Below are 27,263 nucleotides of genomic sequence, written 5' to 3' on the forward strand. Positions count from 1 at the left end.
TATTTCCTTGTATGTTTCCGCTCATACTTGGACTCTTGAACCCTTCGATGACCAAGGTTGGTCTTCATTAAGGCGAGAACCCTTCGACGATCAAGGTTTAGTAATGCCAAAACTTAAAATTAGTCGGATCACATTTGTATGATATCGCGCTCATGTGCATCATCCGAATGAGAGTCCATTTAGATAGTGAGTTTTTTTTTGGATGTTTGTATGAAATTTTACTGTAATTTATTGTAAAAATTATAGAATATCTTTTTTAGATTTGAAGGTTTGGAGGAATTTTTTTTCTTTTTCTTTTTCTTGTTTTTCTTCCCTCCCGCCACATCTCGAGTTGTATCACTAACAGCCATCACCACCTTAGCCCTCTTCCCCCCCCCCCTCTCCTCCTCCGTTTCTGTTCCTTCTCCTTCTCTCTTTCTCCTCTCTCCTTTCCTTCTCTGGCTTTCCCTTCTTTCGACCCCCCTTCCCCTCTTGCGCTTTCCTCTGATTGCATGACCAGAGAGAGGCAGGAGAGGGATTGAGGGAAGGGGGAGGTGGAGGAGAAGGGAGGAAGAAGAAAGAAGGAGAACGGAGGAGGAGGAGACGAAAAAAAAAAGAAAGAAAAAAGGAGACATCGGTGGAGGTGCAGGGCAACCATGGTCGGCAACGGAGTTGTTGGTAGTGAGTTGAGGTGGGAAGAGGACGAAGGAGAAGAAAGGAAAGAAGGAATTTTTTTTGTTGTATATTTAGATATTTTGATAAGTATATTTTAAAAATTTTGAAATTTTTTTTGATATTCTTAGTTGAAGTAGTTAAAAAAACTGGGAGAAGAAAAATTAGGCAAAATTTGCCTTCCAAATTCTCAAACAAATTTTTGTATTTTATGTATTTTTAAAATATTGTATAAAAAATACTTGTTCTTTTCATCTAATTGTGTAAAACATGTAGAAATAAACTATTGAAGTTCATGAATTATATTTTAATTTTTAAAAAGCTTTATAAATTATGTAAGACAATGACATATTTTTTGAGTTATCACAAAATAGCAACAAGGTATATCATAATTATACATCACAGTTTTTATAGATTAATGTGTATAATACTAATAAGGCAATAAAATCTCAACTAGTTTAATGTCTAACATGCATGGATAAGAGTTAAAATTGGTATTAATATTTCATAATCTTTAAAAAAATGTTTTATTAATTCTATACATTTTTTATTCCATAACTTTCCAATATATTTCTTATATTATTCATGTGTGGATTTATCTGCATAATTTTGCCATTCTCGTATTTTTTACACCAACCTTATAATAGTACTTTCAAAAACAAATTTTGTACGAGTGATAATAAAATGCCCATAAGGGGGACCCAAGTTTTATACTTAACACACAAATTATATAAAGTGGCCAACCGCCCGAAGGAGGGGAGACCTTTCTGCTTTCTTTCACTTTCTCCTTGAACAGCTCTTCGGACGTCGCCGGAGCTCCAAAGAATTGGTACTTTCTCTCTTTGCTACCTGCATCATTTTATGCTACGCTTTTAACGTTTCTTTCGTGATTTCATACGTTTCCAATGAGGTATTTTTCGTCAATGAAGCTAGCTTCCGTATGTTTCTAGGTCTGTATGTTTAAGTAGCAAATTGAAAACTAGGGTTTCGTCTTCTCTGTTTCTAATAGGTAAAAGGTGATAGGAATTTTTTATGTTGAAATTTAAGGGAAGGTAGTTCATTGAAAGGTTTAAATGTGTTGGCATTTTGGTGGTATCTTTCTAGGGGGTTTGGGAAAATCAATCAATTTACCAGATTTCGGCTTTATTGCTGTTGTAGAAAAGTTATAAATATTCTGTTGATTATTCTGTGGGCCTTTTATAAGCTGAAGGTGGGTTTCTTTCTTTTTAAATTTTCTGAAAAACTAAATTGTGTGGAATTAGTAGTGTGGATAGAAAATGATTGAATTACGAAAATTTGACCTCCTCAGAAAGCTTTATTTAGCTGAGGATGCAGATTTAGGTAAGTTTTTGATAAATTTTTATGCATTATGTTCTCTGTAATGGATTCTTTTTGAGATACGTAGTGAGCTTTGTATATTTGATATTGGGTTTGAGGATGGTTGATGGAAGGGCGGTGCTGGAACTGTACTATGAATGGACAATGATGATGCTGGAGAGAAGATCAACTAGAAATTCTGAGGCTGATTGAAATTGTTTGTGTTGAATTCATTGCTAAGAGGGAAATGGAGCTTTCAGAGCCTGATAAGGAGTGTAAGCACATTACAATCCATCATTAATTTCCCTAGGCAGTACCGTTGAGTGTTGAAGAATTATTTGGGTAGATGGCGGTGGATGAGGAGGATTGGGAAGAAGGGAAATAGTGAAGAGCATTTATAAGGCTGAGAAAAACTCAGAAAGTCATGTTATCGAATCTGAGTGATATAGTCTTATAATAGTGCCTCAGTGACATGGTCGGATAACACAAGCAGGAGAATAGACAGATGTATGATTTATTTGTAGGGGTTTGTTTGAGAACAAGTCATGCTCATAAAAAGGCTCATATCTGTGTCAGTGTACATGTTTTTGTGTGTAGTGAGAGAGAGAGGTGGGAGTTTCCACTTACCACTGGAACATGCGGTCCTCGTCAGTCGCTATGCTTAATTGATTGGTGTTGTTTCCTTGTGGTTGTTCTGTCACTGGAGAATTTGTTGTGAGATAGATCCACCCATGATCAAGAATTTGCATAAATATCTTAAAGCTGATTTGGTAATAGGAATCGGATTGAGAATCATAAACCCCACGATTGGCATGGGTTTATATCATTTTCCTTGTGTTTTGTTCTAGAACTGCAATGCTTTTTATTACCAATAAGGGGATAATCAAATGGCAACCCGAGTCCCATGTGTGATATGGTAAAAACATCCAGTTTAACACTTCCCGTAGATTGGCCTCAATTGTGGTTCACTGAACAGCAGCATGGATGTCACTTGTTTGGTACCCATTCCTGATATGAGGATCCCATGCCAAAAACCCTGTGATTTCTATACTTAGGTTTCCCAATTGGGTTGCAAGTCCTTTTGGTTAAGTGCCTTTTTTGTTATTCTTTGTTTTAAGAAGCTCTACCTTTTTTTTAAATAAGTTTTATTATTTGTTTAGTTACTTGTTTTGGTGCTCTCCCTCTCCCTCCCTCCCTCCCTCGCTCTCTCTCTCCCCCACCTGTTAATCCCCCATGTTTTGTAACCTTTTTGATGTTTTTAACTATTTCTATTTTGTCCAATTGCAGGAAGGTGCACAATTTGGTACGTAATTTGGTACTGATACTATTTTTGTGAGAGTGGAGAGTTTGTGGATTGGCTCCTTTCTTGTGCAGCAGGCTGATTCATGCTATAACTGATGATGTTTCATTTTAAAATTCTCTGTTTTTGTTATAATTATCTGTTTACTTCTTGGTTCCTACATGCTACTTCTCTTATACCCCAACATTGTCCGCGTTGCATGTACCTTTCAATGACATCAATTTGCAAATTTAGGTTTGATTATTTCTCTGGCATCACCCTTATTCCTGTCTCAAAACAGACCTTTCTTGGTTTTTTGCATTTCCTTCATATTCCTTTCTGTTATCATACAGGCTTCTCTTTCTACTCTAAACTGTTAGTCCCATGATATCTAAATTTTCGCTGCACAAATCATTCACATTGAATTCTTTGGAGTCAATGTCACGTTAAATTGAGGTTTCAACCTTACACTTCTCCTTGGCATTTCATTTTCTTGCCACCAGTCATTATTTGTATGGTGCTTCCGATGAATTCTTCTGGCTTCTGTACCTTCTTCACAGTTGCCTTGAACGCTAGCTTAAATAGATACTAAGATGCCAAAGGTGAAAGCAAATGCATTGGAACAAGCTGAGAAGCTTGGTGAACCTGAGAAATCAAATGATTCTGACGAGAGATTAGCCTTTGATGGTGATAATGACAATGAAGACCTAATGGATGAAGAAGTTGAGTATGAAGAAGTGGAAGAAGAAGAGGAAGTGGAAGAGATAGAAGATGATGAAGAGGAAGAGGTTGAAGAAGTAGAGGTGGACGAAGAGGAGGAAATTGAAGCTGCTAATGGGTCCATCAGTGGTGTCTCAGGAGTTAATGAACAAGATGACAATAAAAAGCATGCTGAGCTACTTGCTCTTCCTCCTCATGGTTCAGAAGTATATATTGGCGGAATTTCTCGAGATGCTTCTGAAGAGGAATTAAGGGGATTTTGCGAATCAATAGGAGAAGTCACAGAGGTAAGGTTCTTGTGCTTTTTAGGTATACTTTGATGTTGGTTCTCGTGACATCTAATTCTGTCGTTCTTGTTGCATTTAGGTAAGAATAATGAAAGGGAAAGATTCCAGTGAGAACAAGGGCTATGCTTTTGTCACCTTTAAAAGTGTTGAGCTTGCAACCAAAGCAATTCGGGATCTTAATAACACTGAATTCAAGGTAATTTTAACATATTGTTGAGCTGATTTCGTGGGTACTATGGCAATACTCGTAGCTATTGCTTCTACTCTCACAACACACTTTGTTACTTCTTTCCTGTGCTGTTTGTGTTTTATGCTTGACAATGTTCTATATGCTGGAAGTACTGATTGCTCTTTAACTTATTCTTCTTCTCTTCCCATTTCTCTCTCACTCATAGGGCAAAAAAGTCAAATGTTCTACATCTCAAGCAAAGCATCGTTTATTTATTGGTAATGTTCCAAGGAACTGGGGTGATGAAGATTTAAAGAAGGCTGTGATGGAGGTGGGACCTGGTGTTACTTCTGTGGAACTGGTTAAGGTTTGTATCATATATGGCTTCATTCTTCATTTCATGTTATTTTTCAGCATGTAAATTTTAATGCAGGTAATATAATTTTTGTAAGTCTTACCCAAGCCATGATCATTTACTCCTCTTTTTGTTATATGCAGGACATAAAAAATTCACAAAACAATAGGGGATTTGCATTTATAGAATATCACAATCATGCATGTGCTGAATATTCAAGGCAAAAGATGATCAACCCAAATTTTAAGCTGGATAATAATGCTCCAACTGTCAGTTGGGCTGATCCTAAACATGCCGAGTCTTCAGCTGCTTCACAGGTTTGAGAATATTATATGGATTTATCCACCTTTAAGGAGGGGTATTGCATGATAGACAGAAGGGTAAGGGTATTGCTACTAGTAAATTATTGGAGTCTGCACGCATATGCATGTGTGCTGTGGATTGACATATGGTTTCAGAAAATCTGCATAAGCATGTATTGTCTGCAGTGTATAACCTTAGGGTAATGACTTGGACCCTCAGAGCTGCGGCCAAAATCTGTCTTCGTATGGTTGACAATTAACACACATACACACCCACAAAGTTTAGAAAGTACATATCTAGTGCTTCTGGAATATTTTGTGTTTTTGGCTTCTTATTAACTGGTTACTTTGTCAGCCTCTCTGGTTTCTGAAGTTGTTACATCAATTCTGTTCATGTAGAAGTTTTTGTGGATACAAGAGTAATATGTCCGTGTTTCTCTCAGCAGGTGAAGGCAGTTTATGTGAAAAACTTGCCTAAAGATATCACCCAAGATCAGTTAAAGAAGCTATTCGAACACCATGGGAAAATCACAAAAATTGTGCTGCCACCAGCAAAGGCTGGACAGGAAAAGAACAGAATCGGTTTTGTGCACTTTGCAGAGAGATCAAGCACCATGAAAGCACTTCAAAACACTGAGAAATATGAGATTAATGGTATTGCCTGTGTCAGCTTTTCTAGTTTCTTGCTATTTTATTCTCAGCAAAAATGCTGATAAACCATCTTTTGTTGATGAATGCCAGGACAAGTGGTCGAGTGCTCTCTTGCAAAACCACAGGCAGAACAAAAACCTACTGGAGGACCAAATGTACAGAAGTCTGCTTTGCTGCCTAGTTATGCACCCCCTGTTAGTTTTGGTTTGGTTGGTGGTGCATATGGTGCAGTAGGGGCAGGATTTGGTACGACTGGCTTTGCTCAGGTATGAATGTTTGTATCCATGGTTTCCTTCATTCCCTTTCTCTCCCTTGCTGATCGTGAAAGATGGTGCTACCTAATCTATACTTTCCACTTTATTGTTTGTTCAGTACCATTAATTTTTTCTGTTATTAATTTCTGTTCCTAACATTATCTTGTAAACCAAAGGGTTTACTAAATAGATTGTTGCTGGAAATATGGATTAGTAAAATAAAATAGACAAAAGAAAGACTTAGATTTTCTGTCAGCTGACCGAGCAGCCGATAGGCTTTGGTTTCTTAAAATCCAAGAAAGTGAATGATTCTATGTTTTTGTATTTGTATGTGAAAGTACTCAGTACGCTGATAAGTATACTGCTTTCTTGGTTGGATTTAGGAGGAGATTGGATTATGTCAGGATTATGTCATTTGGGTCAATGATTGAAATACTTTTTGTGATTGTTTACAGTATGTGTGCAGTTGCAAACCAAACATGATCTTTTCTTATATTTATAGACATGTCCCACTTCATCTGAATTGTTTTCTGTGTCTGATCTATGAAAACCAACAAATTATAGTTTCTGTATTCTCATATGTCTGTTTTACTGGTTTGAAATTCTAAGAATTCTAGACATATTGGAATTTATCAGGAAATCCATTTATGGTTGTAGTTATGAAACGTTTGCTATCCATGTTACTACATCTTCACCCCAACCTCCCCCCCCTCCCCCTAAAAAAACCCCCCAAAAAAAAACCTGTTCATTCACTGTGTTTGCTGGTGAACTGAAGACAGAAGTGCCTTGTTGAACATTTAACTTGAATTGTTTAAAATATGTAATGTCCCATCTTTCTTGTTATGCCTATCATCTTGTGGAACATAATCGTATCTGAAAACTGATTTATGGTATTGTATGGTTAAATAGTCATAAATTCTACACGTTGGGTTGACTTTTTTGTTCAATCTCTTTCCTGGTTATTTTCACATTTTTGGCCTTCTTATAACATTCTTCTGTATCTATGGTGCAGCCTTTCATCTATGGCAGGGGACCATCACCAGCTGGCATGGCCATGATGCCAATGCTTCTTCCTGATGGACGGATAGGATATGTCCTGTAAGTGTTTTACTGAAAGTTTCTTGTCTTTTTATAAAGTTATACTCAGTTGACTTGTTGCTAGAGTGAGCTTCTTATTTAACTTTTTTTTGGTTCTATGGTTCTTTGGTGTTTATGTGCCATGCTCTGGTATGTATATTCACTATGGCAGTATGCATACTTCCATAACTTGTAGTAAAAACATAATCTGATTATCTGGACCAAGTACTTCTTCCTATCATTGTTGAAAGCCAAGTTTTTAACTGGCCTGTATAGACCTTATTAACCTGGGAAAGAATGCTAGTTTTCTATGTTCATCTGGGGAAACCTCTGAATTTGCAAATGTGACCATCAGATGTGATTTGAGTAATTCTCAGTAGATAAACAGATTGCATGCTGAACTAACTCTGATATGTTACTTTAAGAATTAGGCCCATAAACTTTGGAGGTTTTCTTTTTTTATTTTTCATTTGTTCCAGTAGTTCTGGTTTTGCTTCGCTAGATATGTGATTATTGGCATGATAATAAGGGTGCTAGTACTAATAATATGATGTTCGACAATTTGGTAATGGGTACTCTTTGGGTTCAATTCTAGGCTATATACATTGGAAATCTTGTAAAAGCAAATTAACTGGTACCTGCTGTATAAAATGGAAGAGGGTAGGTGAAGCATAAATTTGGTTGTGCATAAGGTTGATTTCCTCAGAGTTTTTTATGGAATTGCAAGTCGGAGCCTAGGGGAGCAGATATGAGATGAAGAATAAAGTAAATCTGGTCCTTTGTTCTATTGCACGAGGCATTAACTGTATATCCACAGAAGGATGTCAACTATTCTTTCTTTGTCTTGCAGGCAACAGCCAGGAGCTCAGCCATACACACCCCCACAGCAGAAAGCTGACAGCAGGATTAGCAGTGGTAGTGGCAACAAAAGTGGCAGCAATTCAGGCAGGGGTAGGCAGAGTAACAATAGTAGCCAGGGGCGTAGATATCGGCCTTACTAGCTGCTTTTTTATTTTTATTTTTTATTTGGAGCCTACAGACGTGTGCTTCTTGGGCTTTTTAAGTTAAAAGTTGGGACTTAATATGTTGGATGTTTAGGCGAATTGTTCTACTCATCTAAGTCCTAGCATTTTGAGCTTTTTTTTTTTTGGTGTAGTACATTGCTGAATTACTTAGGTCAAAGATGTTCTTCGAGGCTTTGAGCCTTCGGGAAAAGCTGAATATGCCAAAATTCTTTCGAATGCTTCTATGAAATTTGTAATGTTCGCCAAAATTATACAATGAATTGGACAAATAAAAAATGAAAAACTGTGAGGATAATATTAAGCTCAATTTCACGTCTAGGGCCTCCATACCGAAAAGCCAAAACTAGACAGACTATTGAACTAGCCTCACCCTAGGTTCCACGTTAATGACGGAAATGTTGGTGCATTCGCCAGGCAAACAATCGGTCAAGGCAGTAGTGCTAAATTTGTTTAATCTGTCAACTTGCTACAGAGAAGGTCAATTAAAATCGCACACAAATAAAATAGCAGTAAAAGATCACCATATTTAACTGGAAAATATTGATATGAAACATAAACATCAACCAAGGTGAATTTACAGAGAAAATAGCCTTCTATAGTGAACGGAATTTTCTTTGTTCCAAGTAGCTTTCAGCATTTAAAAGATAGTAGTAGCTTTCAGCATCATATAGCATATTTTTGCAACTGAATGTTCTCCCTTCTTCCAATTCAGTCTTTAGAGGACAGAAGCAAAAGGGATGGCCAATAGGTAGACTCAGTTAACGCAAGTATCAGCTTTCAAGAAGACCAAAGAAAAGCCTAATATAGCAAGTGAAACTGCACCAAAAATGCCAATTTTGTAAACCACGTCAACTTTCAGTAGGCTTAGGCTACACACGCTCAAGCATACCCAATATATCCATCTGGACCGTATTACTATAATTTATGCTTGGCTACCTTCTTAAGAGAGAAGAGGAGGAGGAAAGGGGGGGGGGGGTGGCTATGCTAACTTGGGGAAAAATCTCCTCAGTCATCAGCACCATCTTCACTTTCATCACTTTTAGTTGCATCTTGCTCATCTTCCACTTCTGCTGTAGGTGGCTCTTTCCTTTTGCCCTTTCTATCAGCTTCCTTGGCCTTCGAAGATCCTGATCTCTTTCCAGCATTCCTTTGGCGAAATTCTGTTTGATGAAGGAAAAGGAAAAAAAATGCAAGAAATCCAGTAAGCTCACCACTCACAAGCTACCCAATAATTGTCTTATAAAGAGATTTATTACTCTTTCTTTCTTCATTTTCGAATTCTTCCAATCTCTGAAAAATTACCAGGCAACACAACTTCTCCATCCAGTTACGTGTAATTGTTCAGCTAAATATGTATGAAGAATGGCAGCATCGAGGGATACAATAAAAAATAAAATAATATGGTGATCCCTACATGATCAATTTACTGTGGAAGCATAACTTCAGTCCAATAACGAGTGTCTTGCTAATGCTTTTTCATGCGCTGAAAGAGTTAATTTGTCCTGCAGAATGTCTTGAATAAAGGGAAAACCAAGGTAGAAAACAAAGGCAATCTCCAACAGTCACATATGGCATTGGCTCAAAAAAAAAAAAAAGAGAACACAGATCAGTTAAAAAAAAATAGGATGCATATACAGAGCTCAGGTTAATCTCAAAACAGCTAGTTCATATGACATGAGCAAGGCCAAATCTTGGTTGCAAATTCTACAAGGAAGAAACTTTGAAACAAAAAATAAAGTGGGGAAAAAACTAGCTAATGGACAGGACTTTTGCTGCCAAAGCACCAAATGACTAATACTGCCTAATGAATTTAAGCACACACTGGTTGTCTGATGTTCTATCCATTGAATGCATTACTAGAAATAGACTCCGCTACATAGGATTTAAGGATATCTAAAATGATACAAGTCAGACAAACTGAATCAAAGTTAACAACTGCAATTCCTGAGAGCGAGCATCTTTATAGATTTATAATTGACTTTTGACTTCTCAACTGATGAAACTAAATGAATTTCAATTGGTTGCAAGATAACGAACTAGGACAGATGCTCCAACTAAATCTTCTTCATGCTCAAGTGATTTAGTGCACATCGATACATTACTTTCAAGACAAGTTTGTCAAATTTTTTAATTATTATTAAGCACTTCCAATGACTTTCGGAGCAAGCAATGCAAGAATGATCAGGGAGAAGGGCTTCAATATGAGAGAAATATAGACATATTAGGGACCCTTTCTAAAGCTAATGCACAAGCAGGGATTTTTGTGTCTGTTTCATCTCATAACTCTCTGGATATGCTTGTTTCAAGCCAGTATTAGGACATGGTCAACTGCTGAAAGGCGTAATACCTACAGGACCTGCAACCATACATCCACTTCAGGGCATTTCCTGCAATTTGGTCACTAAGAGATGGAACATGGTAGATTAGTGACATCTTTAAAAAAAAAAATTAGCTTAGCTGCCTTGAGATCTTGTAAAGCACGAATTTTCATATTTTTCACAATCTAATATAAGAGCTGAGTACTTGTTTTACAAATGCTCCTTTTGTCTGAATGATGTAAACAAGAATGATCTTAGTTATTATCTTAGTGCTCAAGCCTTGAGCAATTATCATGATGTAGAATGGGTCAACCCCAACCTACTGTGCTAAATGCACAACAGTACATTCGAGCCTTTGCTCGAACTGTATATACTTTTAACCAATATATGCAATCTATCATTTCGATAAAAAAAAAAAAAAGAAAGATTCTCCTCCAGACAAATGGATAAAGTTAGGCCATAGAAGTCCCCAAGTGAAAGGCAGCTTTTAAACACTCCAGATATAGACAATGCTGACTTTTGCTACCAAAAACATAATTAAGCAACTGCATTGACATAAAAGAGGTACAGACCTTCAAGAGAGGCCCTGAGAGGCTGAACAAACTCTGGAAAATCTATCTCCTCAAGCGCCTTCAAAACATCCTCGGCATTTATTATCTGCCTATTCGACTCCTTGCATATATCATTTGCACTACAAACCGTTCATTGAAAACATATCACCCACTCACACTTCACTTCAAAAACAGATTTAACAGTGTACAAACTCGGAACAACAAATGCATTCTCTTGGTTTATTTCAAGCTTGAGTTTTCTCTAATTTGAAAAACTTTCGAAATTGCATCGACTAATCGGAGATCTTAGAAGTGAATCCCCGAAATTGCTCGGAATTACAATATTTTTGGCCGAAAAAGAAAACTTCAAACCCTAGGAAAGCACAAATTCTTATACTTGTCCGTGAACTAATAATTATCATACATAGAAATACTCGTATGAATCTGTAAATCGAACTCACGTGGCGGTGAGGTAGTGGATGAAGATGCGACCGCTTTCGGAGAAGGCCTGCAGGGCTTCGCGGAAAACGGTGATTTCAGACTCGGCAGAGAGCTGAGAGAGCTTATCTTTCACCAGCCGCCGGACAATTGTCTTCGGCAACTCCTCTAATTCCCCAGCCGCCGATTCCGTCACCGTCGTCACTTCACCATTCTCCTTCGCTTTCTCTTTCTCTTTCTCTTTTTCCGCCATTCCTACATAAACGTATTACACGCGCGCTCTCTTATATATACCCGTTGATTATTGATACTTATATAGTAGCTGGCGGCCTGCCTCTGCCTTGACCCTGCTTCCCATCTTTTTCCCGCCATTTGTAGAAAGCGTTATGCTCACTATCACGTCTTTGTTATTTTTGTGGTTTTTTTTTTTTTGCTTCGAAGGGTATTTGTAGAAAGTGTTGTTACAATACAGTCCGCACGTGTCCAAACTCATACAATTCCTAGACACTTGGACTCGGATATAGACGAGCTATGGATATGAATACTCTAATACAAAATGAAGAGTCTATAATTTCTTGTAGCATGGCATATAAATTATCTGTATATAAAATGCTGTATTAGGCTAGCCAAATTTATGAGTCAAAAATTTGCTCATAGTGAAGATGAAACCGCTGCTTCAGTGGCATAGCTCTTTGTTATTTCCTAATCACTGTTAAGGTTGTGGGAAAAAAAATTTTAATTTTGGGATTTATTATTGTTTTCTTTTCATTCTTGTTAAATCATTTCAACACTGTTACTTTTAACCATATGATTTGGCTAATTTGATCCCTTGTCTGATGAGAATACAATCCAGTCATTGATAAGTATATGGTACTGGAATTCATTGTCCATAGTATTTAGCTCACGTGATGACTTTTTATAGCATAAAATATTCTGACCTAAAGGGGTTCTACGTAGATGTAAGTCAATGCTGCAATTTTTTTTTAAAAAAAAGGTTCAGTATTTCTAGATATAAAAGTGTCCCTCGATACACAACTCTAACCAAGGAGTACACAATTAACGAAGAAATGCTTTGATACCCTAAGCCTAGTTGTTTATAATATATTGTATACTAATACTTTCTCTTTTTTTTTTTCTAACAAGGGAAGTGTAGGATTTAATAAGTAGGAGCAAATCACGGAAAATGTCGTTAAACTATACATTAGTACTTGTTCAGGTCACTAAACTAATATATTAGTCAAAAATATCACTGAACTAATTAAAATGCATATTTTGTAGCATTTCGTGTAATTGAATCGTTAGGACAAACGGAATTCTTGTCACGTGACTTCCATGCTTAATTTTTGAGGGGCAAAATCATCGATTTAACTTTTTGGCTGAAGTTTATGTTCATAAACAACTCCCCGAATAATAAACCCTAGCACATCTACTTCGATTTTGCTCTCAAAATCCTAGGCCGCACTAGCAGAGCTGCTACAGAGATAAATTCGACAATGGTAGCCACCAACAGAGCTGCTGCAGAGACAAATTCGACAATGGTGACTGCAAGGACTGTGAAAAGGCGTCTCTCCTCTTGACTTTGTCAAGGCTTGTGCTGCCCATCTCAGGCGATTTGGAGGGATGGAACTTCCACATTGGGTTGATATTGTGAAACTGGTCTGATGCAAAGAGCAGTGGAGGTCGTTAATCTCTGGTCTAAGGACCACAGAAATGATGGAGAAGTAATTCGAAAACCAGAGAAGATTTCTTACCTTGAATGATGAACAGAAGAGATTACAGGAAATGTGAAAAAAGCAACTTTACAAATGGAATCCACTACCGCCATAGATTTCCAACTTCACCTTTTATAAGTGACTCAGGCGGTGATCTTAAGTAGGCTAACAAACTTATGACGTCGACTAATGTCATAAGATTTTACAAATCACTGACTAACCTATCGTACCTAACTCCAGCTGTAACTAACTCCATGCACAGCCACATGTAGCCCCATGTACGCACATGCAACCCATTTCACGCATAATCCATTTCACGTGTATCAATACCCTCCCCTCAAACAATCCTTGGCCTCAAGGATTGAAATGAGGGAACTATAGCCGTAAGTCTTGCAAGTACTCCCAGGTAGCATCTTCAGGAAAGCTGTTACTCTATTGAACCAGCACCTGGGTAGTAACAACTCTCCCACGCTTGACCAAACGTCGGTCCAGAACTGCAATGGGTTCCAACAGTATCTGTCCCTAGTGTGTGATTCCAGCAGGAATCTAAGCTTGAATAGACCCTGTGCCGACCTTCTTCTTGAGCAGGGAAACATGGAAAGTGTCATGAATACGAACATGTGATGGTAAGGCTAATTTTTATGCCACTGCTCCTATCCTTGCCAACACTTGAAATGGACCAAAATAATGAGGAGATAACTTCTACAGTGATGAGAGCGTAGAATCTGTTGCCTGTAAGGTTGAAGTTTAACATAAACCCAATCACCCACATCAAACTCCCTCTCTGACCTGCGTTTATTAGCTAACTATTTCATCTTGTGTTGAGCCTTGGACAGATTATGCCGCAGGGAGTGAATGACTTTCTCCCTTACATGTAGGCTCCTGTCCACAGATTCAACTGCCGTGGTCTCAGGTAGGTAAGGAATGTGAAGTGGGGGAGGCTGGCCATAGACTATCTCGTAAGGAGTGAATTTGGTAGGGGAATGAAAATTCGTATTATAGCAGTACTTGGCCATTGGCAGCCATAAACTCTAATCCTTGGGATGATCACCAGCCATACACCTCAAATTGTTCTCTAAACATCTGTTAACTACCTCTGTCTGGCCATCACTCTGAGGATGGTAGGAAGTGGACATGTTCAACTAGACACGCTGCAACCTGAAAATTTCCTGTCAGAAAGAGCTCAAGAAAATGGGATCTCTATCACTGACAATGGTCTGAAGAAGACCATGTAACCTGTAAACTTGGTCTATGAATAGCTGGGCAACTGAGATGGCGGTATAGGGATGAGCCACAGCCATGAAGTGAGCATATTTGCTGAGTCTGTCCACCACCACTAAGATCACCTTCCTGCCATGTGAGAGGGGTAAGCCTTCAATAAAATCCATAGAGATGTCAGACCAAATCTTCTCAGGTATGGGTAAAGGTTGTAATAGGCCCAGATAAGCTGTATTATCTGACTTATTTCTTTGAAAAACGTCACATACTGCTACAAAATGGGCCACATCCTTGAACATGCACGGCCAATACAAAACCTACTTAAGTCTCCTGTAAGTGACTTCCATTCCAGAATGCCCCTTTGTGAACTTGAATGCCACAAGGCAATCAACATGTTCCTTAAAGACTGATCATTGCCAACCACCAATTTGCCCCTCCGCTTGAGCAACCCTTGCTGCCAAGAATAGTTGCTAGAATGCTGACCATTGCTGCTTAACTTTTGGATCAATTCCTGGACTATCGCATCTTGTTGCCAACTCTATTGGATATCTTTGATGAGAGAAGTTGTGACAGTAACCAAGGCGTACAGTGAGCTGCCTTCCTATGGTTGTCTGGACAATGCAGCCGCTACAATGTTGTCACTCCCCTTCTTGTACTGTACCTCATAATCGTACCCCATCAACTTGGCTATCCATTTCTGCTGCAGTGGTGTATGTACCCTTTGCTCCATTTTATACTTCAAACTTTGATGATCAGTTTTGATAATGAAGTGTCGTCCCACCAAATAAGCTCTCCACTTTAAAATCGCAGTGACTATGGCCAACATTTCTTTTTCATATACTGACAGAGCTTGATGTTTAGTCCCCAGTGCTTTACTGAAAAAAGCTAATGGTCTCCTTTTTTGCATCAACACCGCCCCAATCCCATTTCTAGAAGCATCAGTTTTCACAATGAATTCTTGAGTAAAATTTGGTTGAGCTAGGATAGGGGGACTGCTCATAACTTCCTGTAGTCTTTTAAAAGCTTGAGTAGCCCTATCATGCCACTGAAATTGATTCTTCTTAACCAAGTCTGTGAGTGATTTAGTAATCTTACCATAGCCTTGTATGAATCTCCTATAATATCCAGTAAGGCCCAAAAATCCTCGCAGCTCCTTGATTGTCTGCGGTATTGGCCAATTTTTAATGGCAACAGTTTTCTGAGGGTCGGCTTGAACACCTTCTGCATTGATAATATGCCCCAAGTAGTCAATTTGCTGTTGAGCAAATGCACATTTACTCATTTTTACCTGTAATTCATGCCTTCTCAACAGTTCAAACACAAGTCTCAGGTGTTGCAGGTGCTCATTCCAACCACCACTGTATACCAAAATGTCATCAAAGAAAATCAGAATAAATTTCCTTAGAAAGGGCCTAAAGATGTCATTCATCAGACCTTGAAATGTTGAGGGGGCATTAGTTAGCTCAAAGGACATAACTAGAAACTCATAGTGGCCATCATGAGTTCTAAAGGCTGTTTTCTCCACATTTCAGCCTTCATTCTAATTTGATGATTACCAGACCTCAAGTCTAACTTGGTAAAGAATTTAGCTCCAAAAAGTTCATCCAACAACTCTTCTATTAGAGAAATAGGAAATTTATTCTTTATGGTGCCTGTTCAGTTGCCGGTAATCAACACACATTCTCCAGGATCCATCTTTCTTTTTTACCAAAACTACTGGAGAGGAGAAAGGGCTAGAGCTAGCTCTAATAATCCCACAAGCAAGCATTTTTGCTACCAGTTTTTCAATTTCACCTTTCCAAAAAACAGGGTACCTATAGGGTCTTACATTGACAGGTTCAGTGCTTTCTTTTAGAACAATCCTATGGCCATGCAATCTTTCAGGAGGTAAACCATTAGGTTCTTGAAACAAATCACCATATTCACTCAGCAAACATTCTAGATCCAGCAAGTTACTATCCTGCCTTCCATTAGTTCCAGCTGTAATAGAAAAAAGAGATAATGGCCCTGGCTCTGGTTCTGGACGATTCTAATTAGACAGAGTTGTGCTCCTGCAATTTGCTCAGGTTTTTGCAATATTTTCTGCATTTTCTTTTGTCTCACCAACTGTAACCCGTGTTGTTTCATTCCTCTCAAGACTACCTTGTGACCACTCTGCAGGAATTCCATCATGAGATCACCAAAATTTCACTTCACATCACCAATGGTGGTTAACCATTGCATTCCCAGAACTATTTCGCACCCCTCTACAGGTAACACCAACAAATCAGTCTTGAATTCTTGCCCTTGCATTTTCTAGGTAAAGTCTGGGCAGAGATCGTGGGTAGTCAACTTGTTTCTATCTGTTACTTCTACCATTAGTGGCTCAACCCTTTGTGTGATTAACCCCAGTTTTTGCACTACCTTGGGGTGAATGAAATTATGTGAACTGCCACAATCTATGAAAATATTCACAGACTGCTTCCCTACATGTCCAGTGACCCTCATTGTCATAAAATTAGGGACAGCTATGTTGGTCATGGCATTGAGAGAAATATAAGCTAACTGCCCCTTATCTATTGCATCCTCCTCACCCTCAGTCTTCGGTTCCTTCTTATCTGGCGTATCATCCCAAACCTCCAACCTATGGAATTGCTTATTTTCACATCTATCCCTAGCTGTAAACCTCTCATCGCACCAAAAACATAATCCCCTTGCCCTTTTCTTGTTCATTTTCGCCCTACTCAGCCTCTTGAAAGCCTTTTTAGCACCCGACTCATGCTGCCTTTCATTGTTGGGAAGTGCTGGAAACATAGGTAGGGGCAGTACTGCCTTAGAGTCTGTTTTCCACTTGTGACTAGGAGCATGCGCACGGAACTGTGTGGTACCCGTGCGGTCTGAGTAATTCAGGAATGATTTGGACATTACTTTTTCTTTTGACTGCACTATCATTTTTGCTTCTTCAATTTTGGTCAAGATTCGAGCATGCTGCACATTCTTAGGCATAAACATTCGTAAGATCAACTGAATTTCTGGCTTCAATCCACTCAAGAAGCAGCTAGTAGCATAATCTTTTGGAAGATCCACCCTATTGAGGAGTTCCTCAAACACATCGTGGTACTCCTTTACTGACCCAGACTGCTTCAAGCTCTTAAGCTCCCTCATTGGATCATCATACAAGGAATCTCCAAATCTTGAAGATAGCTCTCTCACATACTCTTCCCAGGTAGGAAACTCACGTGTAAGTCTAGATTTCATAAAAATTTGGTGCTACTGAAGAGCTTTACCTTCCAAACTCATCGCCGCTATCTTAACTTTTACTGCGTTGGGAGTCTCATCCACCTCAAAAAACTGCTCACTCTTGTATAACCATCCTCTAAAGTCTTCTCCATTAAATTTCGGGAAATCAATTCGTGATAGACGAGAAGGAACCTGATATCCTCTCCTGCTGCTGGTTGGAGCATCCGAGTTGTGAGGGCAGCCATTTCCTTCCCCCTGAGCCTTCTGTGTGTGCAATTCGATCACCAAATTCCACAGAGCCGTCATTTCTCTCTCAAATTGCTTATGTTGCTCCTTCAGCATGGATCTTACGTGCTTTTCTATTTTCCGGACATGCGACCTAGTGCCCTCTGCTATCAAAGAGTTGAGCTGGCGTAACCCAGCTCTGATACTACTGATGCAAAGAGCAGTGGAGGTCATTAATCTCTGATCTAGGGACCACAGAAATAATGAAGAAGTAATTCGAAAACCAGAGAAGATTTATTGCCTTGAATGATGAACATAAGAGATTACAAGAAATGTGAAAAAAACAACTTTACAAATGGAATCCACTACTGCTAGGCCTGTCAACGGTCCGGGTCTGGATCCGGATCCGGATCCGTTTTGTCAAACAAAAAAATGGATCGGATACGGAATATAGTATTTCGACCCGTATTAGACTCGGATCCGAATATAAATGGATTAATAATTTAAAATATGTATATTTATCAATATAATTTGATTAGGGTGATGTATTTGAGTAAAGTTAATTTGATTTATTTTCTTATTTGATTTTTTTTTGTATTAGTTAGAAATTAGTGTACAAATATATTTTTTTCTCATTTTTATTAGAAATTGTAAATTTTCATAATTTTTTCAGGTAGACCCGGACCCGGATCCGAGACCGGTCGGATCCGGAACATAAAGTAGAAGACTCGTCGGGTAAACGGGTCGAATCCGGATCTAATTTGGTATGCCGGGTCCGGGTCCGGAATAATGAATTCCGGTTCGGACCCGACCCGTTGACAGGTCTAACTACCGCCATAGATTTCCAACTTCACATTTTATAAATGACTTAGGCGGTGATCTTAAGTTGGCTAACAAACTTATGACGTCGACTGACGTCATAAGATTTTACAAATCATTGACTAACCTATCGTACCTAACTCCAGCTGTAACTAACTCCATGCACAGCCACATGCAGCCCCATGCACGCACATGCAACCCATTTCACGCATAATCCATTTCACGTGTATTAGGTACACTCAGGAGCTTGCTCTGTATGACCCAAATTGGTACTACATCAGAGCTGCTTCCATGGCTAGAAAAATTTATTTGAGGCAAGGCCTTGGAATTGGTGTTTTCGGGAGGATTTATGGAAGAAGCAAGAGGAATGGAAAGCTGTCCACCTCAATTTGGTAAAAGTAGCGGGAGTATTGCTTGTCACATTCTTCAACAACTCCACAAGATGAATATTGTTGATAGGGACCCAAAAGGTGGAAGAAGAATCACATCCAGTGGACAAAGAGATCTTGACCAAGAAGAATCACATCTAGTGGATCCCATCCAAAGTCATTGGGTCCTCTGGTAGGACCAAAATTGCTTGCAGTTTTTTCTACAAAAGTTATTAGCTGCATATTTGACCCAAGAGCAAGAGAAAATATACAAAGAGCATGGGCTGCTTTATCTTCATATGCCATCAATAAGTTGTTCAAACCTTCATCTCCAATCTTCTCCATTCATCATGGAGGCAAGTATGTTGCACCAGCCCTAGTCCATTTATTTCTTTGGTAGCAATTTTAGCCTTTTCTTTGGAGATATCCTCAGGCTCACCTCGTAGCTCCGACAAATCAAGTTTGAGCAATTGAAAAGGAATCAGCTTGTCGAGAATAGCACAAACTTCCTTGAGCTTCTTGGCATTTCCAGAGATAAAAGTCACTGGTAGAGATAGCACCGATCCCTTCACCATAGCCATTGCTGCAGACATTTTCTTGCGATTCTGTGTTTTTCTTTTCCTTTTTTTGGGTGGTTTTTTTTTTGTTGAGATTCTAGAGTGAAACGACCGCCTATTGTGGTTTATTTAGCGCGCTTAAATTTTTTGGGCAATTTTGCCCTACAAATCTTAGGTGTGCAGTTCACATGGCATCCATTCTGTTTGACTTGATGGTCAAATTACATTGAATGATAAGAAACGTGCATTTTGGTTAGTTCAGTGATATTTTCGGCTAAGAAAATAGTTTAGTACCCTACACTAGCACAAACATATAGTTTAGTGACATTTGGCGCAATTTGTTCTAATAAGTAGGGAAAGGACATGAGATTAGCACCCAAAACTTCTAATTCTTGAATCTCAACTTTAATAATTAAATCAAAACCGTATCAGTCATCGATAGTATCTACTTAATACACTTTACATTATTATATTAATTTTTGTATATTGATAATGTATACATCTACAATATGTGATATATGTAAGATTAATTTTTGCTACTACATCTCTTCATTGGTAGCGATAACATAGTGATGGTGGTTAAGTAGATTAATCCATACTTTTTTTTGGCTATTTCTTTGTGTGGTGTTGGTGGAGAGTACATGAACAACTTCTGATTTTCAAACTAACCACATTGGATTAATCCATACTTTTTTGGCTATTTCTTTGTGTGTCGTTGGTGGATAGTACACGGACAACTTCTGATTTTCAAGCTAACCACATTGGATTTGATAGCTACTAAGAAGTTTGGTAAGGTTGAGGCGCGTAGAACACTCTCTTTAAGACGATACGTGCCTCTACGGTATTTTTTCAGCTGATGCAAAAGATCTAGTGCGCCGCCTCCAAGATACAACAGACTAACTCTTTGATTGTTGCTTCCCTCTGATCTGCACAATCAAGAGAAGCAAAAGCTTCATAATACCTTACTTTGTCCAAAGAAAATTAGAATCAGGGAGAAAGAAATAAGTGTAAGGAAAAAATAGTATTTAGAATAATCTTTTATTGAGAGAAGTGTGTAAGAAATTCTCTAAAGAATTTCACTATTTATAGGCTACAAAAACCTTTAGAAAATAGGTTGAATGTCCAAGTTCAACATATAAAGGTTTTTTTCATATTAAATTGTAGCTAATTTGTAAAATTTGTAACCTAAAAATTGATTCATATTTGAATGGCTTATAATGACTCAAAAAATTCTTCATTTGATTAAAAAATTCATTTGTAACTCCTATTCAATTTTGTAACTCCTATTCAAATAATTGTATAATAACTCTATTCAAAATGTATTGTAACTTCCAACATTATAATTCCCATAACTCTCAAATAAATTATATTATAACTCATTGTAAATATTTTGTTATGAAAAATTTAAGATTTTATTAAAATACACTAACATATAGTGGTGGTAGGGCTGAAAAATGAATCAAATTACTTGATTTTCAAATAACTAAATGTTCGTTTTAGTTTGGTTCGCCAATTAGTTAAGCTAAACTTAACTTGAAGAGCGCACTTTATGTTCGATTACATTCAAATTCGACAAAAAAGTTTGTTCAAACTCGATCTGACAAATAAACAAGTCAAATTTGAACAAAATTTCAAAATAGTTAAAATAATCAAACTAGGTTGTTTGATTTGATTAGTTTCCATTGCACCACTAGGTGCGCGGTAAGTGGTGAGACAATGAAGATGGTTAGGTTTTCTTCCGAGAGTATATTGCTTTATATTAAAAAATATTCAAATTCGATAAAAAAGTTTGTTTAAACTCAATTTGACAAATAAATAAATCAAATTTAAACAAAATTTTAAATTCGTTAACATAATTAAACTAGGTTGCTCGATTTGATTAGTTTCCATTGCACCGTAAGGCGGTGTTAAGTGGTGAGACAATGAAGATGGTTGTTTTCTTCCGAAAGTAAATTGGAATTTAACCCCCACCACATGAAACCAGGCGAATCAATCGGGTGGGCAACCACCGCCACCGGTACCAGTACACCAAACTTCTCTCGTCTCCTGTCGAAATTTGGACTTTGCTTCGTCTAAAATTCAACGAGTGAATTAGTTATATACTACCAGATTAAGGTACTTATGAATTAAGTATTTTAATCGCTCAGTTTGCAATTACTAGTAGTATTTCATTCTCATTTCCCAGCTGAAGAAGCAAACACGCCACACACACCAGCACACCACAAGAAACACGCACTCAAATGGACTCATCATCATCATCATCTTTGGACAGCCACCGAGCTGCCTACTCACCCTCCGCCCCACCCGTGCCCGACCCGGATCAGGAACCCAGGTTGGCCCACCCGTATTACCCCTCTCGTTCTTCTCAAGACCAGTACTACCGTCCTCCCGCCTCCTCCTCTTCCTCTTCCTCCTATACGGGTCACACTTATCACCAGAGTCAGTACCCGACGCTTACACCGACCGGCAGCTTCAGCAGCAATTATGGGTCAGGTCATTCATCTCATTCGGATCCTGGCTACGGGTATGGTTATCCTCCTCCCCAGCCCCAGCAGCAGCAGCAGTATCAGAGCTATAACTACAATGCTTCCTTTCCACCTGGGACCGACCCGGGTGTGATTCGGACCTTCCAGATGGTGGATAGGGATGGCAGTGCGTTCATTGAGGAATCGGAGCTCCGACAAGCTCTTTCTTCGGGCTATCAAAGGTTCACCATGCGGACTATCCGTTTACTAATCTTTCTCTTCAAGAACCCTTCTGATTCTGCTCTCAAAATCGGTAAATATTCTAGTCAACGCTTTTTCAATGAAGTCTTTTCTGGGTTTCTTTTATATTATGCTATTACCCTCCAGAGAATATTCTTTTTATTGTGGTTATTCAAAGTTTAGAGAGTAAAAAAAAAAGTGATCTTTTTTGGTTTTATTTCTTTCATTTGATTCTGACTGATACTTTTTTTCCTTGGTGCTTGTGAATACATTACAATTGAAAGATCAAAGACCAGAATATTAAGTGAATCCCTTTCTTTAATGCGATACTCCATGATGCTTTATCCCGATGCAAGATGCACCTTTTATGTAGCATTTAACATTTGAGGAGCTAGATATATTTTGGAAGATTTAGGATATCCAATACATAATTTTGCTTTTTTTTTTTTTCAATTTTTCTGGTACTCGTTCTGTGTGGTTTTATGGTTGGATGATGCTGCTTTATGAGAGAGAAAAGGTAATGGGATTCAATGTGCTAATGAGTTGGTAAACAAGATGCTTTTCCTATGTAGGTTAGTGAGCTAGTATATTTTTCATCCTGAATTGATAAAATTGTAGTTTGTAGAGGTTATTCTTTGACATCTCGGAGAGCGTTGTTTCAAATTGTGGCTACTGTTACTAGTGTGGGAGATGAGAAGGAGAAGAAGTGAAGAAATGAGGAAAGAGTAGGGAGAGTGTGATGTGTGTTAAAGCTGAGAAAAAATGTGAGGCTTTATTTGATTTGATGTGGGATACTCCTCTGCACTTAATGACTAGGATTTTGCTCTGGTTCTGGAAAGTGGCGATTTACTATGCAGAAGAAATTTCTTATGCGGAGATGGTATATTTAGGATTATGAATCAGAAACTTAAAATACTGAAGTAAAAGGATTTAAGTGGTGGTCTTTTTTGACTTCGTAAAAATTTTCTTTGTGTCCAATGGTGGACTTGAGAACGATAAGAGCTGTTGATATGTTTCACTGCCTCTGGAAGTGTAACGCATGCAGTAGGTTGAATTTGCTTTATTTGGAAAATCCCATTGACTTGTGAATTTATGGATGTCTAATTTCAACTCCATTCCCCTTTCCCATTCTCTCTCATCCAAAAGACTACAAACAACATTTTTGCTATCTTTCAAGTTATTTACCGACTCCTATAACTTTGGATAATGGTTATGGTTACTTGTGTTGCTTATTCTTGGTTTTGAAATCACAGGGCCCAAGGAGTTTTCTGCTTTATGGAGTTGTCTTGGTCAATGGCGAGTGAGTGATCTTTTGATTCTTTGTTACATTTCCTTCTTTGTTCCCCTATTATTTGGTTTATTCTGCTATTGCTTGTTTGTTTATTGTTTCTTTTTGGGAGGAAGGATGGAAATTGGATATTTGTTGTGTCTATATATGCATCTTGAGATGAATTATAGGGTACTTTCTTTGTTGGTTTGCAATGTCATCTATGAGATACGAGATAACTTCCTGATTTTTGGTGCTTGAAATCTTCAGGTCATCATCTTTTCAAATACTAAAGAATCAAAATATAGTGCATCATCAAATGATTGGCTGTAAATTCTACTCGTGCACATATATTTTTATCTAGGATATGCTGTGTGATTAAAATTCAGTAGGCCATGACATTAACTGTGAAGCATATTGTTCACTCTGAACTACATATAGCACATGGTGTAAAGAGGTCATTTTGACTTCATTAGACCAAGTGCAGATGTACTGAGCTATAGAATGGCGAGTAATGCTCCAGTTTTCTACCATCTTTTAGTTTTATATACATGAGATAGATGGTAAGCCAAACCACAATATAGTTTCCTGTTTATTTAAATTTGGAGTTCATTAACTGTTTATCCTGAATTAATCACACAACAGACCTGGATAGAGAGATGAACAGTCAAACGCACACAATAAGAGGAGAATTGCTTTACTGACATGGCTATGTGCTTTTTCTTCTGTAAAGCACTACTTACAAATTCATATTCATTATATTCAATGCTTGTGGTCCTTAAGAGCAGTAAGAGGGAAAATTGCGTGGTATGTTTTTAAATCTATTTGTCTTTTAGAAGAGTGGTCTGACACTAACATGCTTCTATAAACAGAGTTGTGAGGCATAAATTTTCTTTGCTGTCATAGCCAAAAGTATGGTTGGAACTCTTCTAACGTGGGGTAGCATATAAATCTCTCAAGGAATGGGTTTAATGGCATCAGGGGTTGTGATTCATATTCTTAAGAAAAGAGGTAAATGAGGAAATTCCTGCCATAATTGGGAGTGGTCCATTTGCACAGCAGGAAGTCTTTTAGATTTTTTCAGTCCCAGTTGATTCTTGGGATCATATTTCTTAAATAGTAGTTAATGGTAATAACATATTTCTTACCTTTAAGAAAAGGGAAGACATTGGGGCCTAAAGAGTTTCTTCTTTTTCTTTTTTTTTTCCCCTTATGTTTAACCATTTTCGTCAACCTCTGCTCATATCTTTTCCTGAATTCTTGCATAGTTTTGGATTGTCTTGGGATGACAATCCTGTCTGTTTAACAAGTTATTTCTGATTTTGTATGGAAAAACACCTACTATATTTAAAAATTCATGGTTTAGTTTGATTTGGCCCAAACATTGCGAAATACTTGAAGAACATAGTTTAAGAAGGAAATTAGCAAGATATGCATGTGGTGTTATCTTATATCTGAGGAAGAAGAGGCCCAACATTCTATGCTACTGCCCTGTTAGGTGTGTAACTTGTTGAGAAAGGTGCAATGTTTAGTTACTAAAACTTTCCATCATGGGGATGTGCATATAATAGCATAACTAAAAAATTAAGTATAAACTCTGTTTCAAGTATAAACTCTGATTCAGGTAGAATAGAGTATCTCTTACCTTCTTAGATTTTGGTGCTACTTTAAATGCTGCTTAGCAGATGCAAGACACCGTGAAGAAAACAATTTGCTTAGTGTCTGTTTTTGGATTATTTCTTAATCCGAACACATTGTTGGGTGCATATCTTACAAAAGGCATGCTATACTCTCTTTGATTTTGGATGGAAGGGAAAGTAAACTTCTGTACAACTGGAGAATATGCCTATGTTATGGTAATAGATTTGAGCAGAAAACTCTCTCGTGGTAATTATGTTTCTTTGGTAATGGGTAAACTACTTCTGTTCGATCTTAAAGGCATCTAATATTTTACTTTCTTTCCAGTCTTGCTTTCTTCCCCACTTAAAATTGTTCAACTAGTCAGTTTTTGGTGTTCAATTTTATTACAATATTTTGTTTCAAGCTATAATAGTCTATTGGAATAACTCTTTCACTCTTTACTGCAGGCCATATTTGAGAGGTTTGATAGAGATCGAAGTGGGAAAATTGATGCAACAGAACTAAGAGATGCTCTCAATGGTATAGGCTATGCAGTACCACCTTCTGTATTCCAAGTTCTCATTTCCAGATACGAAGAAGGAAATGGCAGAAGAGTTGAGCTCAGTTTTGACAGTTTTGTTGAGTAAGGCTTCCTCCTCCTTTGGTATATGAACTTTTTGTCTTCTGCTTTTTGTTGGCTGTTGAATAGCATGGTTTGATATATTCTTATCTCAGTCCTTTTCTTTTCTTTTGTGCAGATGTGGGATGATTGTGAAGGTAAGAAACTAAATTCAAATTCTCTTATGCACTTTTGTTTCATGGTTGGAATCTTTTTGTCCTGTGAGAGTTTTTAATAATGTTGGCCGAAACAGGGGGAAATTTTGTTAGAATCTGCAATCTTACACTCTTTCTGCAAGTTCAAAGTTATTAGTATATTGATGTCCCTTTCTATGAGACACTTGATTCTTACACATGTTATAAATACAGGGTTTGACTGAAAAGTTCAAGGAGAAGGATCCACGTTATACTGGATCAGCTACAATGACCTATGATTCGTTTATGAGTATGATCATACCTTTTCTTGTATCGTACTAGCTACCTGCTATCAACAATCTTTATCAATTCTTGATTTGTTGTCTGTTGTTTGAGGTGAAACTGTACATCGTTAGGGTGAGGTGCGTGAAATGTTCAGGAGACATGGAAGGGATGTATATCTTTGTGTACAGAGTTTTTCTATTGTCATGTTTGACTGGTTTTTCGAGATTCGATTGAATCGAGATTTTATTTATGTATGAGACAAATTTTCTAGCAAGCCTAGTAATTGGCAAGTCTGAACTTCAAATTGATTTTCCCCCCAACCATTCTCTCGTGCGTTCTTGATCTAGTGAGCATCAGCAAATTGCTTTCCAGCTAAGGTGAAGAGAGATGAAGACCATATTGCCATGCTCTGACAGAAATGGTTCAAACTCTGGTTGATTGCAAGGAGGGAAGGGCCATTTGAAATTTTTTTGTTTGTGACCCCAGTGTATTGATGTTTTTTCTTTCTCTTCGGAACATGGAATAGATGAAGATCAATTTTCAATGCAGAGTCATAGGCTTTCACTACTTGGAAAGTAAATTAGACTCCAATTGGTTCAATTTAGTACATACGAACTTGTACAAGATATTCTTGAGAGTTTTCAACTTGGGTTTAGACATGAATGGTTAATGTCAGAGCACAGCCAGATCAGGCAAAGCTAGCATTGTCGGGTACCCTTATGCAGAATCAATCATGCTTTATTATGCTCCAATTGGCAGAATTTTGTTTTGGGAACGTTTTGTTTGGACCTTGGACACTCGTAAACTTCGAGTAGGTTTGACTAAAGTGAAGCTTGTGGATCATGGCCTTCTCATTGTGATGATGCTGTGTGAATACTGTGGGAAGCAAACAGAAAGATGGATGATTAAATCTTTGCCCAATTCCTATGACTAAGGTGTAGAGAGAGTGTTTATGGTTTTGTTTCAGTTCTGCAGGCTTGAGCCTGTCCTTTTCGATGTTTGTGGGGAGGAGGGATCATGGATGGAAGAGGCAATTTACTACCAAACCCCCGGGCAAGACAAGTTCACATGTTCCTCTAAACAAATACCAAACATTCCAGGTCTGCACCAAAAACAGCCCA

The 27,263-nt window shown here is 38.0% G+C and overlaps 5 protein-coding genes across 7 annotated transcripts; 2 read left to right on the forward strand and 3 right to left on the reverse strand.

Annotated features, from left to right (window-relative positions):
- Positions 1-1,337: 1,337 nt before the first annotated feature.
- Positions 1,338-8,316, forward strand: LOC140010427 (heterogeneous nuclear ribonucleoprotein Q-like). Of its 3 annotated transcripts, none has more exons than XM_072057411.1 (10): positions 1,338-1,480; positions 3,256-3,271; positions 3,808-4,254; positions 4,334-4,450; positions 4,650-4,790; positions 4,922-5,095; positions 5,524-5,734; positions 5,822-5,997; positions 6,998-7,083; positions 7,913-8,316. In XM_072057411.1, exons 3-10 carry the CDS (start codon positions 3,841-3,843, stop codon positions 8,061-8,063), a joined length of 1,470 nt encoding a protein of 489 aa, XP_071913512.1. In that variant the 5' UTR covers positions 1,338-1,480; positions 3,256-3,271; positions 3,808-3,840; the 3' UTR covers positions 8,064-8,316. The 3 variants fall into 3 exon arrangements, with proteins under 3 accessions (XP_071913512.1, XP_071913524.1, XP_071913519.1); XM_072057423.1 differs by having other exon boundaries at positions 5,527-5,734; XM_072057418.1 differs by having other exon boundaries at positions 1,356-1,480; positions 3,751-4,254.
- A 588-nt stretch (positions 8,317-8,904) lies between these two features.
- LOC113726450 (DNA polymerase II subunit B4) lies at positions 8,905-11,702 on the reverse strand. The gene is made up of 3 exons (XM_027250181.2): positions 11,418-11,702; positions 10,978-11,096; positions 8,905-9,247 (listed from the first exon to the last, which is right to left on the reverse strand). Exons 1-3 carry the CDS (start codon positions 11,645-11,647, stop codon positions 9,093-9,095), a joined length of 504 nt encoding a protein of 167 aa, XP_027105982.2. The 5' UTR covers positions 11,648-11,702; the 3' UTR covers positions 8,905-9,092.
- A 2,576-nt stretch (positions 11,703-14,278) lies between these two features.
- Positions 14,279-18,002, reverse strand: LOC140018510 (uncharacterized). Its single transcript, XM_072071513.1, has 6 exons — positions 17,591-18,002; positions 16,728-17,521; positions 16,428-16,478; positions 16,004-16,353; positions 14,986-15,682; positions 14,279-14,614 (listed from the first exon to the last, which is right to left on the reverse strand). The coding sequence occupies exons 1-6, from the start codon at positions 18,000-18,002 to the stop codon at positions 14,279-14,281; spliced, it is 2,640 nt and encodes an 879-aa protein (XP_071927614.1).
- A 1,067-nt stretch (positions 18,003-19,069) lies between these two features.
- Positions 19,070-19,536, reverse strand: LOC113695097 (inosine triphosphate pyrophosphatase-like). Its single transcript, XM_072071514.1, has 2 exons — positions 19,279-19,536; positions 19,070-19,192 (listed from the first exon to the last, which is right to left on the reverse strand). The coding sequence occupies exons 1-2, from the start codon at positions 19,534-19,536 to the stop codon at positions 19,070-19,072; spliced, it is 381 nt and encodes a 126-aa protein (XP_071927615.1).
- A 1,888-nt stretch (positions 19,537-21,424) lies between these two features.
- Positions 21,425-26,416, forward strand: LOC140010433 (probable calcium-binding protein CML48). The gene is made up of 5 exons (XM_072057434.1): positions 21,425-22,290; positions 23,471-23,517; positions 25,572-25,747; positions 25,863-25,881; positions 26,092-26,416. Exons 1-5 carry the CDS (start codon positions 21,753-21,755, stop codon positions 26,197-26,199), a joined length of 888 nt encoding a protein of 295 aa, XP_071913535.1. The 5' UTR covers positions 21,425-21,752; the 3' UTR covers positions 26,200-26,416.
- The last annotated feature ends 847 nt before the right edge of the window (positions 26,417-27,263 follow it).

Source organism: Coffea arabica, chromosome 1e (genome assembly GCF_036785885.1).
Source record: "Coffea arabica cultivar ET-39 chromosome 1e, Coffea Arabica ET-39 HiFi, whole genome shotgun sequence".
Taxonomy (NCBI): domain Eukaryota; kingdom Viridiplantae; phylum Streptophyta; class Magnoliopsida; order Gentianales; family Rubiaceae; genus Coffea; species Coffea arabica.

Coding starts and splice junctions, on each gene's coding strand:
- LOC140010427 (XM_072057411.1), top strand. CDS start 3,841: ATGCCAAAGGTGAAAGCAAATGCATTGGAACAAGCTGAGAAGCTTGGT. Junction 5,096..5,523: donor AGTCTTCAGCTGCTTCACAG/GTTTGAGAATAT, acceptor TGTTTCTCTCAG/CAGGTGAAGGCAGTTTATGT. Junction 5,735..5,821: donor TGAGAAATATGAGATTAATG/GTATTGCCTGTG, acceptor GATGAATGCCAG/GACAAGTGGTCGAGTGCTCT.
- LOC113726450 (XM_027250181.2), bottom strand. CDS start 11,647: ATGGCGGAAAAAGAGAAAGAGAAAGAGAAAGCGAAGGAGAATGGTGAA. Junction 11,097..11,417: donor ATCCACTACCTCACCGCCAC/GTGAGTTCGATT, acceptor AACGGTTTGTAG/TGCAAATGATATATGCAAGG. Junction 9,248..10,977: donor TCTCAGGGCCTCTCTTGAAG/GTCTGTACCTCT, acceptor TTCATCAAACAG/AATTTCGCCAAAGGAATGCT.
- LOC140018510 (XM_072071513.1), bottom strand. CDS start 18,002: ATGACCTCCACTGCTCTTTGCATCAGTAGTATCAGAGCTGGGTTACGC. Junction 17,522..17,590: donor AGCGGCGATGAGTTTGGAAG/GTAAAGCTCTTC, acceptor CTACCTGGGAAG/AGTATGTGAGAGAGCTATCT. Junction 16,354..16,427: donor AACAACACGGGTTACAGTTG/GTGAGACAAAAG, acceptor CTGTCTAATTAG/AATCGTCCAGAACCAGAGCC.
- LOC113695097 (XM_072071514.1), bottom strand. CDS start 19,536: ATGGCTATGGTGAAGGGATCGGTGCTATCTCTACCAGTGACTTTTATC. Junction 19,193..19,278: donor GGAGAAGATTGGAGATGAAG/GTTTGAACAACT, acceptor TCAAATATGCAG/CTAATAACTTTTGTAGAAAA.
- LOC140010433 (XM_072057434.1), top strand. CDS start 21,753: ATGGACTCATCATCATCATCATCTTTGGACAGCCACCGAGCTGCCTAC. Junction 22,291..23,470: donor TGATTCTGCTCTCAAAATCG/GTAAATATTCTA, acceptor TTGAAATCACAG/GGCCCAAGGAGTTTTCTGCT. Junction 23,518..25,571: donor GTTGTCTTGGTCAATGGCGA/GTGAGTGATCTT, acceptor TCTTTACTGCAG/GCCATATTTGAGAGGTTTGA.